Genomic DNA, 12,808 nt, shown 5'->3' on the forward strand with positions numbered 1-12,808 from the left:
TTAAGAACAGGGATACCATGGTCCTTAAAGCAGGTACTGGTAGCTTTGGCACTGTGTGCAGGTGCCAAGTCCTGTTGGAAAATGAAATCTGCATCTCCATAAAGTTGGTCAGCAGCAGGAAGCAGGAAGTGCTCTAAAACTTCCTGGTAGACGGCCGCGTTGACCTTGGACCTCAGAAAACACAGTGGACCAATACCAGCAGATGACATGGTACCCCAAACCATCACTGACTGTGGAAACTTCACACTGGACCTCAGCCAGCGTGGATTCTGTGCCTCTCCTCTCTTCCTCCAGACTCTGGGACCTTGATTTCCAAAGGAAATGCAACATTGACTTTGATCAGAGGACATAACTTTGGAGCACTCAGCAGCAGTCCAGTCCTTTTTGTCTTCAGCCCAGGCGAGACGCTTCTGACGCCGTCTCTGGTTCAAGAGTGTCTCGACACGAGGACTGTGACAGCTGAAACCATGTCTGCATACGTCTGTGTGTGGTGGTTCTTGAAGCTCTGACTCCAGCTGCAGTCCACTCTCTGTGAATCTCCCCACATTTTTGAATGGGTTTGTTCCACAATCCTCTCCATGGTTTTTTGACCATGTGACCTAGTGGAGAAGAACACAGACAAGGTGTGAAGGAGACAGACATGAGGTCGATGATGGTATCTGCTATAGAGGTGACCAGTGATGGCATCAGGTAGGAATAATTAAATTAAGAGGCCACAAAAACCCAGTATTGTTTCAATTTGTGATTACCACTTTTCACTGTGTCCTTTTTGGGAAAATTAGTGCAGACAGACCTGGCAAGTCAATCAGCACAGGGAAGAATGTAGAACAGGGAGTTGCAGATGAGGGAGAGGAGCAGAGAGGTAGGGCTATGAAGGCAGGGCTGGACTGGGACAAAAAATCGGCCCTGGCATTTTTGGCTTAGACCGGCCCGCAACTATGCCTCACAACAAACAGTCACCTCAAGGCACTTTATACTGTAAGTTAAAGACCCCACAATAATTACAGAATAAACCCAACAGTCATCCTAATCTTAAAAATAGAGAGGGTGTCTGTCTCCTGAATCCAAGCTGGGAGCTTGGAGCTTTCACCTGCAGACAAATCAAACTCACTGCTTTACTTTGCTTCTCTTTCTCTGAGTTTTCATAACTTCACAGTAACTTAAAATATCCAGTGAAACCTCCTGGATCCCAAACAGCTTCATTCATACAGATTTGGTTTGTTTCAATCCTGAAGCAGAGACGAAATAAACAGAGCAAACACAGAGGAGAGGGGAACAGAGGCACAGAGTGTGTTTCAGTCAGAGAGGAACTCACTCCTCCACCTGCTGAGGCTCCTCTGCTCTCAGCTTTTAGTCTCTGAGTCGTTGCAGTCACATGACTGATGTTGGTCCAACAGCAGAAGCTGGTTTCTCCTTTCTTGATTCTTTGAATGTCGGGAACAGACGAAACTGTTTCAGCCTCACAGCATGATCAGAGGTGGTCACATGATATTAATAAGAGCAGGAAATGAAACAGTCTGCATGTTCAAGCAGTCCAGGAACTTCCCTCCTCTGAATTTTCCTCGACTGTGAAGAAAAACATCACGAAGTGAAGGAAAGATGTGAATCAGTCTGCTCTGACTCTGGGCTGCTGATACTGTGAAGGTGATGCAGGTAAACCATCTGGAAACTACCTGAAGGTGGACCACCAGAAGCTCCTCTTGGATGCTTCACCACATGAGTTCTTACTGTGCTGTTTCCTGCACTTCATATTCCATCCATCCATCCATCCATCCATCCATCCATCCATCCATCCATCCATCCATCCATCCATCCATCCATCCATCCATCCATCCATCCATCCATCCATCCATCCATTCTCTTAAAGTGATGTAGTTGAAAACCTCTATTACACAACTGTGTGAGTAGAAAGGTGAAGGAAGTGTTTCTGCTTTTAGAACCAGATCTCAGAGGGAGATCTGACTCATGATACTGGAGATATTAGAGCTCAAGAATGTGAGACAATCAGACACAAAGGACTCTGAACACTTTGAGTGCGGCTGCGTACACACAGGAATGTTATCTGCTGTTTATTATGTGGTGCTCGCTTTTAGTCTGGAAGTATAAAGGAATGTGAAGGTCCAGGGTTAAATGCTGCTTTTGGTTTCAGATATGATCAACTATGATAAAAGACAGACTTCTCACTGGATGATTTACACTCTGCCCACACGCTTCAGCTCCTAAGTTACCACCAAGTATTAAGAAATATGTTTTTATTTTCTGTACTGACTGACAGCCACAGACTCACACAGCTCATATTTAGAGCCAATCTCCTCTCATTTTGATGCTCAGTCACACCGTTGGTCAGAGGCTGTGTGTGTTGGTACCCTGCACAGAGTGTATGCACCTCTTCCCAGAGCTGGAGCCCTTACCTGCTGCCACAGGTGATCATGGGACTGAAAATGAAACACACTCTGCTGCTCAGAGCTTCATTGCTCTTTGTGCAGTTACACAGCTGGATTCATCATGATATAAGCAGATTTTTACATGTGCTGTCGTGGCTGAATTTGAGAGCAGCACAGTGGCGTGGTGGTTAGCACTGCTGCCTCACAGCAAGAAGGTTTGATTCCACCTTGGCTGGGGTCTTTCTGCGTGGAGTTTGCATGTTCACCCAGTGTCTGCATGGGTTTTGGTCTGCGTTAATGTTCTCAGCGTACAAATTTATCTTAGATCTTAGATGAGCCTTCACTCATAGATGACAGCTTTCTGACAGTCATTGCAGAGAAAACAACAGCTGTTTCCGCCACATTAACGCGCTCGTCAGGGTCAAAATTTGGTTCAACTTCACATTTTCATATGATCTTAAATATGATCTTTTCAATGATCATATTTATGCAAATGAAGCTGCTTGCAGAGCTACACTGTGGTGACCCATGGTGACAGAAAGGAGCACTTGAAAGAATCAGTCAAAGCACTTGTAACCCTCACATAGGGTCAGGGTTAAAGGTGACCCATTCTGACAGCAGTAAAAACTCCCCACGTGTTTTTATTTTAGCCTGAAATTTGATGACTTTTCAGAAAGTGACTCTGTTATACACCTCACAGCATGAAGGTTCCCGGTTTGAATCCTGGCTGGGGCCTTTCTGTGTGGACTCCGCATGTTTGGCCCACACTCAGTGGGTTTCCTCTGGTCCAAATGTGGAGATTAAAGTTGTCGTTTCGAGTCAAACAGCTGCCACGGCTGCTGCACCCTCTACAAAATGTCTTGTGTAGTAAAATTGTGTGTGATTGTGTGTCTTATTTTTCCTTATTTTTCCTTGTGATACAACATACCCTCTTTGTGCTGTATGACAGTGTAACCATCGATACATCAGCTGAATTTTTATGTAAAGGTTTGTCCTTTAATGAGAAGCTCATGTAGCAGAAAACTGAGCCTCAGATGAGCATCAGGTCAGTGTGTTGTGTTTCCCAGCCAGTGAGAAATCATGAGTTGTGCCATGGAAGATTATCCAGATGAAAAAGAGAGATTCAGAGCTGCTGAGGAAGAATATCAGCTTTGTGTTTAACCACACAGGCCCAGATTTCACAATAAGTAAACTGAAACTAGATTTTCATTATATTTTGATAAATATACTTTTTTGTGACATTTGTGTTCGGTGGTGTGTGTCTTGTGATTTTTCTAATGTGAAAATATGTGCCGTGGCTTAAAAAGCTTGGGAAACACTGGTCGAGGAAACCGCAGCAACCCTTCAGCTTCAGCCTGCGGTCACAGGATTAAACCACGGTCCGGTGCTGCCATCTAGCGGCAGCAAAGCGCTCCAACAGGCTCCAGCTCTGAGTCTGCACCAGTGAAAGTGAATGTGCAGCAGCTGTTTTGTTTCTTATATGGAGGATACTTCACATTAACAGATATAAACTTCATAAAATGGTTTCTGTAAGTACTTTTTAAAAAGTCTTTTTTTTTAGTCTTTATTGTTACAGGACAGTTTGAGAGTGGAAGGTGGGAGAGAGCCGGGGAAGATGTGACAAATGACTCAAGGCAGAATCAAACCCAGGCCCCAGTCAGAGCCTTTTGACATGTGGTCACATTTTTTGTGACCACATGTCTGGAAACTTTCCTCAGAGATTTTGGCCCAAACTGACACAACAGCATCACAAAAATGATGCAGATTTCCTCCACATCTCAGAGGTGCTTTGTTGGATTGAGATGTGGTGACCGTGGAGGCCGTTTGAGTGCAGTGAACTCTGATGTTCAAGAAACCAGTTTGAGATGAGCTGAGCTTTGACGGTGAGAACTCATGGCAGACGTGAGGTGGCGCCAAAATAAAAATATGTAAGAGTCCAGTCACCAGCCTTACTTTCCTCATTCACTAATCATATAATCAGTGTACGTGTAGCATAGTGGAAATAACAGACGGAGCATGCGGTTAGGACGATTTTATCTTAAGTTTCGCATGCTTTCGTTTTTTTGTGTGACGTAGGCCACACCTATGTGGGAGTGGAGGTTCCACTCTAGTCCAGCTGCCAGGTATTTGGAGTTGAGTGCTGGAAGGAAGTGAAAAAGGGGAAAGAAAGGAGGAATGCTGCTGCATGGGAGACAGGAAGTAAGGGGGCTCAAAATGGCTCTGGATTAGAGACCTCAGTGAGGAAAACACCTTTTTAAAGGAAGCTCATCTTTTACCTGGTCTGATTAATTTTAAGTTTTTTTTTTTTTTTAAAGGGGTCTAGTTTCATTAGAAGGAAGATTCATTTTAATCGAAGTGTATTTGGAGTATTTTAATGAAGGACTGGACTGGGAACTGCTAATGAGAGCCTGCATGCAAAGGGAGCCTCAGGAGGGAAAGTCCACTGTGCCATCCGGAGGTGTCCAGCCTGATGAAAGCACTCCGGATCTGGAGAGGAAAAGACTGAGCTGCATTCCCAGGATTTCATGTGGAACCCCACTCCCCACTAACACAAGGCTTTAAGGTGTGTGGAAACTCTTTAAAAAAGATGCAAGCTCAGTATTTGATTTTTTTGAGTGACCACCTTTTTCTGTCTATAACCAAGCAGATAATCCTGGTTGTGTTCTTGGGCCTGAACTCCAGGCCAGGATTCTACTCCCAGCACAGCACCACACTTTGAAAAGAATAAATGACTGTGAACCCTATTTCTAGTGTCTTTTCCTAAAACTCCTAAAACCCATTCCTTATATTGGGGCAGGTTTGGCCCACTTTGTAACATACAATCCACAATAATGTCTCTGGTTGATTATGATATTGTTTATGTGCATGCTTCTTCCACCTTGGAGCCTCCTGATCCTGTGTATCACAGCATGCTGTTTTATCACTGTCAAGTGAAGTGGATTGAGGTTGAGATCTTGGTCATTCGATGGCCTGTGCCTGATACTATGTGGGCATTTATGATTCCAATTTATTAGGTTGTTAAAAGTTGATTTATGAAATGCAACAAATAATCTGTATGATTTCTACTTAAGGTTGATAAGTACGTGTGTAACACAGAAATGATTCAGAGTGTGATACAAAGTTGTGAGATCTTGGAAAATCACTGAGCAGGGGAAATGAGGGAAACTGAAACCTGTTTCCTAGGAATAAGAAGGAACAGAGGAGAAAAACAAGTTAAAAATAATCTTAACTGGAAAGTACCAAACAAGCCATGTATTACGAGAAATGAGGTATTGACTAAAGCCTAAAACCATAATTGGTAATAAGAGCAGTGGGGTGATGATTTGTCATGATGCTGTTGTTAAAACTAGGATGTGTCTTAGACAACATATATAAGGAGTTGCACGAAAACATCGTACGAGATTCTGCGGAGCCCTTCTCAGCACATAGACAGGTCTGCTCTTTGGACTAAGCCAACCCAGATGTGGACATTTAATTGACTTCAAACTGTCTTTGTGAGAATTCTCCCTGCATTGTCAGATGAAGATTGGAAGAGCCTGAGCTGTTGGATTTCTAAAATGAAGCCTGAAGAACAGTAAGGATTATAAAAGAAGGACAGTCAATTAGAAGTGGATAACTTCACTCTTTTGGACTTCTCCTTTTCCCCCAACTTCACTGCAGCAGCAACGGACTGGACTTTGGGTGTGGTTGCTTCTGGCCAGGCACCAACTTGAAGTCTTTTCTTCCAAAAAAGGATTTATGGACAGAATTGGATATTTCAAGCCCCTTCTTCATCATCCCAGCTCATAAGTATTTACTCTGTATAAGAAATGATTGATTTATAGTGATTTTAAGATCTGATATTTATGAGTGATTACTGCATGTTGAGAATTAATTTAGGATTGATTCAGAGCTAAATGCAAACCGCTTGAGCTGAAAACCTGCAAATAAAATTTGACTCTAAAAAGTCAGTGAAATTCGTTGAGAATTTATTTCCTTTTAAACGGTACACATAAATGTTCGTGCAACAGTAAAAGTTAGGCAAGTTAAGCTATATCATCAGGTTCTATTTGGACACACTAGTCGTATGTAATCCACTTCAACTCAACTATGTCCCTTGGGCTTATTTTTCCTAGCCGATAAAAGGATCTGGTCGATACCAAGTGCACTGATCAAGGGGGCTGGCTGCTACAACTATCTGGGCTGTGTTTTGGGGTCGGCTGTGTGAGCCTTCCTGACCGATTGCATCAGAATACAGAGGTAGCGGGACAGATGATAGGATTATTAGCAGTTAGAGCCAGACGAGCAGCCCCACCACAGCTTAAGTAGTATCACTGAGCTCGGAAGTGGGTAATACCCTGCTGAACCAAGTGATCAGGACCCTATGAAACGGAGAAGCTGTCACAGAGGTAAATACCTGTGGGATCAAACATCACAGACGTGGGGAGTTTATGTGCATGTATTTATGAACCAGACTCCTCGAGCAGAGAATCAACACGAGGCTCTGACACAGACTGAACAGTAAACAGAAAATGTAAATATTAAAGCTTTAAACAGAAACAGGTTCAGCAAATGCTACTTAAGGTGACCTCCTGCGGGAGAACAAACTGAAAACTCTACATTCATGTGTCTCTGTGGAATCTGATATCTGTGTCAGAGGCTTCTGTTTCTGTCATTTAATCCAAGGAGGGTTTGGTTTCAGCATTTTTGTAGTTACAGAAGAAGCAGCAGAAGATTCAGAGAAACTGGATCAGCAGTTCTGGTCCTCATCTGAGCTGCAGCATTTAGGAATCAGTGAAGAAGAGCAAAGAAACAGTTTTCTACAGTTACAGTGTTTCTGCTGCAACATCACACTGCTTACAGACACATGCAGAACAACAAATACTGCTGTGCTTATTTATTATTTTCTCTAAATATTGCTCGTGCTGGGATTGTGTGTTATTATTGAAATCTACTGACATCTAGTGGCTAAACAGAAACATGACAAGCTCATTTCCTGTAAATTAATGATCCAGAGACTAAACATTCTCAATGTTTTATTTGTAAAAAGAAGAAACGAACCATTGTGGATCATTTAGTAGCGTCTCTCTGTTAGGACAATCATGACATAATGGTATTTCTGCTTTTTCTCTTTCTCTTTCGGGTTTAGCTGCTTTGCTTAATCTTGACAGTAAATCCACCCTCCCACACATACCTGTGACTCAGTCAGCTGGTTTCATTTATCTGCATTAAGCTCTTTCTCTTTCGGCCTCTTTGTCTCCTGTCCTCCTGTCGCAGATGGCTTCTTTCCAAGTCCTCCTGCTTTTGGCTCTAATTTCTGAGTTTACAGGTGAGTGAAACAGAACATGTTTATTTTATTTCCTCCAAAACTGAAACCTGATCAGTAAAAAAAGTGAATGATGTTTAAATGTGATTCATTTAACTGGTTGAATGTTCAAAATTGCAGGAAAATAATTAAAAATAGGAGTTTCTCTTTCTTTTCTCTCTCACCTGAACTTGTTTGAGATGAAGAGTTCATTACAGTGTTTAATAAACATTGGGTTGAGTTTATTGACACTACAAATTATGAAATGGCATTGTCTCTTATCACAGAGGTTAAAAGATTATTTGAACAAGATAACGGGATATTTGATCAGAAGAAAATGAGCACAGCAAAAAAAGAAAAGACTGTGGAAAACTTTGATTTTCAGGCTCACGTTCAGCCTTCATAGACTGATTACTGAAAAAGTTCTACATAAAAGTTTTGTTTTGGGATCCTGTGTAGTAAAAGTACCACAATTTTAGCATCCAAACAGTAAAGCAGCCGAAGTAAATGTAATTATCAGAATCATATCGTACCAGAACTCACGGGGAGCAGTTCCACATCATCACCAGAGGTCAAGGGAGCCATCAAGCTGAAGGAGTCTTATCGGGCTTGGTTAGTTTGTGGGACTCCAGAGGCAGCTGACATGAAAAAAGACTTTCAGACGGCCTTGAAGTGACTTTGGGTCCAACATTGGGGGGGGGGGGTTAAGCTCTCTGCTTATTTATTTATTTATTTAATCATTTTCTTTTCTAAAAGGATTCAGGAGATTTTGGGTTAACCGTATTAGAAATACATTGTAATGCTTTTACTGTGTATTTATTTAACTTTCTTTGTATTTACTCTGCACCTTCAACATCCTGAGTGCTCTGGATGTTGCAGGTATGTCTTAGTTGACATGCCTCTGCAATGTTGCATGGATATCTGGGGTGGTACGTCTGGATTGGCAGACTGAGGTTGTAAGGGATATACTGCTAGGTAGTGTATACAGGTCTGGGCTAAGTCTTTGGTCAGAAAGACTGCAGCAACCCAGGGGTGTAAGGGAACAGTCTGTAATAAAATCTCTCAGGGGAATCACAATGGAGGCACAGAGTCAGTAACAGATAGGTGACTGGGTAGATAAAAGATGTGGTTTCTGAAAAAACATGGACAACAATTCTCTCATTAACAGTATAAACAAGCAGAGTAATAACAATCACCTCAATTTCTGCTGAGTCTAACACACGCACTACTATATAACGTCCACAAGAGGTCTCCATAGACCACAAATAGACATACACAGACTCGAACTTATCAGGATCTTAATAACAAACAAAGCGAGACAAATAAAATACAATTCTGATATAAACAGTCTCGCTGTACAGTTTAACTTAACTGGGTGCCGTCATTATCGAACAGTCAGGCTGCAGTAGCAACATACAGGCTTACCGGATGTAGCTTAAACTGCTACTGACCTACAATGGATATTTGGATAATGAAATATACGTTCATGATATGCACACAGTTGCCCCGCTGTTGTATTGCATAACTTGACAAAGAATGACACTTACGGCTTCATGAACGCACACCCAGTCCTGAGAATCTGTCCTTTAACCATGATTAGTGGTGGGCAGATCGATCCAAATATCGATAAGATCGATATCAATGTTGGTATTGGTATTGATCAATACCAGTGTAATGAGATCGATACTTTAGCTTCAGTTTCTCTCCTGTATGCAGTTCTGCGGTTTCATCAAAGATGCGAGCTCACTGTCTGTTTAAGTGCTGCTCCTGTCACAGCACAGAGCAGGCACACTTTGCTCCTCCCCTTTTTGATGTTATACCGTCAAGTGACATGTAACACATTTGACTTGGGAAAAAATGGAATTTGTCAGCACTCCCGGCTGACAAATTTAAAGGGCCAAATTGTCTTATATTTGACATCAAATCATTGGCTGGAAGTAGGGGGCAGGGTCGGAAGCGTAAATGTTTTATAACATTGTGGAGTGATAATTTTGTACAGCTTGTTTATTTAAGAAAAAAATCCAGAAAATTAGTGAATGAAGGGATATTTTTATCACATTTTTATATTATCCTTTCTGAACACTCTAACTGAAAAAAGTTTTAATTTGTTCTTGAGTGATCGTTTTGTACACTTTATTTAAGAAAAAAAATCCAGACATCACAATGTATGGGGAAAATTGTTTTGTTACTGTTCTAATGTTTCAGAACAATAACTTTAATTTTGATAAAGTATTTTCTATTTACTGTCCTGGTTTTTAACTAATTATTGATCAAATGGGAAAACAAAAAAATCACAAAACACTTAAACTTCATATTCATAATTATTAAAAAGTATCAGTATCGATATCAGTATTGGTGACACTGACCCTGTATTTACTTGGTATCGGATCGATACCAAATCTTGCAGTATTGCACACCACTAAACGTGATGCTCCTTTGCTGCTTTATTAGGTACACCAGTCTGCCGTGCAGGACGTAAAAAAGTAGCACCAGGGTCCCGCAGTTGTGATGTTCAACTCTCGCGCTAACCTCCGAAGCAGGGAGATTTGGCACAGAGGTGGTAATTCCCATCTTTAAGAAGACCGGAGTGTGTGCTCCAACTATCGAGGGATCCCACTTCTGAGCCTCCCTTGGAAGGTCTGTGCCAGGGTGCTGGAAAGGAGAGTTCATCCGTTAGTCAAACCTCAGCATTAGAGGGATCAATGTGGTTCTCATCCTGGTCAAGGAACGCTGGATCAGCTCTTCATCCTCTAAAGGAAATTTGAGTGTGTGTGAGAGTTTGCCCATCTAGTCTACATATGTTTAGTGGACTTGGCGAAGGTATTCGAACATATCCATTGGGGTATCCTGTGGGGGGTGCTGTGGGAGTATGGGGTGTCTGGCCTGTTGTTGGGGGTTGTTCGGTCCCTGTACAACTGCTGTGAGAGCTTGGTCCACATTGCCGGCAATAAGTCGGACTTATTTCCTGTGGTTGTGGGACTTCGCCAGAGCTGCCCTTATCACCAACTGTAGTCATAATTTTTATGAACAGAATTTCTAGGCAGATCCAAGTGGAAGAAGAAGAAGGCTTCTGTCTTGGTGGCCTCAGAATCTGCTCTTTGGAGATGGTGCCGTCCTGTTGGCTTCATCAGGTGGTGGCCTCCAGCTCGCACTGGACTGGTTCACAGCCAAGTGAGAAGCGAGGGGCACGAGACTTAGCACCTCTAAGTCTGAGGCCACGTTCCTCTGCTGGAAAAGGGTGGAGTTCCCACTCTGGCTCAGGGACGACTTGCTGCCCCAATTGGGAATGCCTCAGGGTTCCCATGCATAAGCTAGAGGATGTGGCTGGGGAAAAGGAGGTCTGGATTTCTCTTCTTAGGCTGCTGCAACCACGAGATGGGCCCAGATAAGTGAGTAGAGTATTCAAATTTTAGTGGAGTGAGAAAAAAACTATTTATTCTTTTTCCTTCAGCTCTGCAGCAGGATGTGCAGGTGAAGCTTGGAGAGGACGTCACTCTTCAGTGTCAGATCTCCAAAAATGAAACCATCTCAGTGCTGAAATGGAGCAGACCTGACCTGAACACAGACGGCTACGTCTACTTCTACAGGAACAGACGCTCCTATAAAAACTACCAGCATCCATCTTTCCATGGCCGAGTGAAGTTGAGGAACCCGGAGATGAAGGAGGGAGATGTTTCTCTGATCCTGGAGAACGTCACGTTTAATGACGCTGGGATTTATGAGTGTCACATAGCAGTGAGGAACTCTGGGAGTAGTAAGAGAGCTCACACTGAGATCAGCCACTTCATCAACCTCACAGTCACAGGTGAGTCTGTGGAGCTCACACTCAGGTGGTAAAATGTGAAGAAAGAGAGAGAAGACATTTTTAATTGTAGAATAAAAACTGAAAATCTGAAGTTTCCTCCTCCCAGCATCTCTTTGCTGCATGAAAGCTACACCTCCTCCCAGCTTCATGAGCCAACAGGCACTGAGCTAACATCCACCCACAGCCTCCTCTGCAGAGCAGCTGCTGACACAGAGGCTCATCATACTTGTGTAGATGGTCAGCAGCAGTCTGACTCAGTAACTGTAGATACATTTGAAATGTTTTTACTGCTCTCAGATCTTTTCTTCTGATGAAGATCTGAAGCTGTTCTCTTCATAGTGTCACCTGCAGAACACACACACTCTTCTTCTGCTGCTTTGGCTCTCAATGTTTCTGAATGTGTCTGAATGTTTCTGAATGTTTCCTCTGCAGATGAAACACATGAACATGTGTTGGAGAAACAAGTCATGGAAAAAGAAGCTGCAGATGAAAACATGCATGATGCTGAAAAGGCTGGAGCTGCAACTCTTCAGATCGTTGTTCCTGTTGTTGCTGTTGTTGCCATCATTGCTGCTGTGCTGCACTGGAGAAGTAGTCGAAATAAGAATCAACATCCAGATAATCCTCCTAACGAGGAACAAAGTCTGAAATGTGACGATGCTGTTCTAGAAATGTGACGGCTTTCTCTATGAAAAATAAATCAACAACATATTACTGTTACTGGCACTTATTCTCGCTCTGTTATTTATTGTAGACTGTGCTGTATTCTTGCTGTTGTAACACAATATCCTATAAATGGGATCAGTGAAGTATCTATCTAGCATCATGATGCATTTGGACTCTTTCCTTTTCAGCGAGTTCTCCATATTTTACCATTTTGAACAGGTCTGCACCCTGAGGCGATTTGTTATTGTGATTTGGAGCTTATAAATAAAATAAAATTAAATTGAATGAGGAACTTCAAAATTAATTCTTTTTTTTTTATCCAAATGTGAGCCGACACACTTCACTCAGTCACCAAATGTAACATTCACCCACTAAAACTCATTTTTTCTGTTCAGGAATCGAGAAAATAACTAATTTTTCATCTTAATCAACAAATTATGTGTTTTATTATTTTTCTGCTTTTTGTAAAATGGTAAATTAAATAATTAAGCAATAATTATATTTGATCATTAAATACTTTGATTACAGAGCTTGTACATACTGTGGATTAATTATTAAACATTAAAATGAATGAGTTATACTTTAGAGCAGCTGTGGCATAAATCTTACTCTGGGTGGTCTAATCGCTCTTTGAAGCACTGCATACACACCAAACTAACACACTTTATT

General features: G+C 42.1%; 1 protein-coding gene across 2 annotated transcripts; it reads left to right on the forward strand.

The window, feature by feature from the left end:
- The first annotated feature begins 6,166 nt into the window (after positions 1–6,166).
- LOC115776631 (sodium channel subunit beta-3-like) lies at positions 6,167–12,325 on the forward strand. Of its 2 annotated transcripts, none has more exons than XM_030724358.1 (4): positions 6,167–6,184; positions 7,641–7,692; positions 11,120–11,473; positions 11,906–12,325. In XM_030724358.1, exons 2-4 carry the CDS (start codon positions 7,641–7,643, stop codon positions 12,148–12,150), a joined length of 651 nt encoding a protein of 216 aa, XP_030580218.1. In that variant the 5' UTR covers positions 6,167–6,184; the 3' UTR covers positions 12,151–12,325. The 2 variants fall into 2 exon arrangements, with proteins under 2 accessions (XP_030580218.1, XP_030580219.1); XM_030724359.1 differs by lacking the exon at positions 6,167–6,184 and adding an exon at positions 6,669–6,772.
- The last annotated feature ends 483 nt before the right edge of the window (positions 12,326–12,808 follow it).

Source organism: Archocentrus centrarchus, unplaced genomic scaffold (assembly GCF_007364275.1).
Source record: "Archocentrus centrarchus isolate MPI-CPG fArcCen1 unplaced genomic scaffold, fArcCen1 scaffold_35_ctg1, whole genome shotgun sequence".
NCBI classification, from domain to species: domain Eukaryota; kingdom Metazoa; phylum Chordata; class Actinopteri; order Cichliformes; family Cichlidae; genus Archocentrus; species Archocentrus centrarchus.

Coding starts and splice junctions, on each gene's coding strand:
- LOC115776631 (XM_030724358.1), top strand. CDS start 7,641: ATGGCTTCTTTCCAAGTCCTCCTGCTTTTGGCTCTAATTTCTGAGTTT. Junction 7,693..11,119: donor TCTAATTTCTGAGTTTACAG/GTGAGTGAAACA, acceptor TTTTTCCTTCAG/CTCTGCAGCAGGATGTGCAG. Junction 11,474..11,905: donor CATCAACCTCACAGTCACAG/GTGAGTCTGTGG, acceptor TTTCCTCTGCAG/ATGAAACACATGAACATGTG.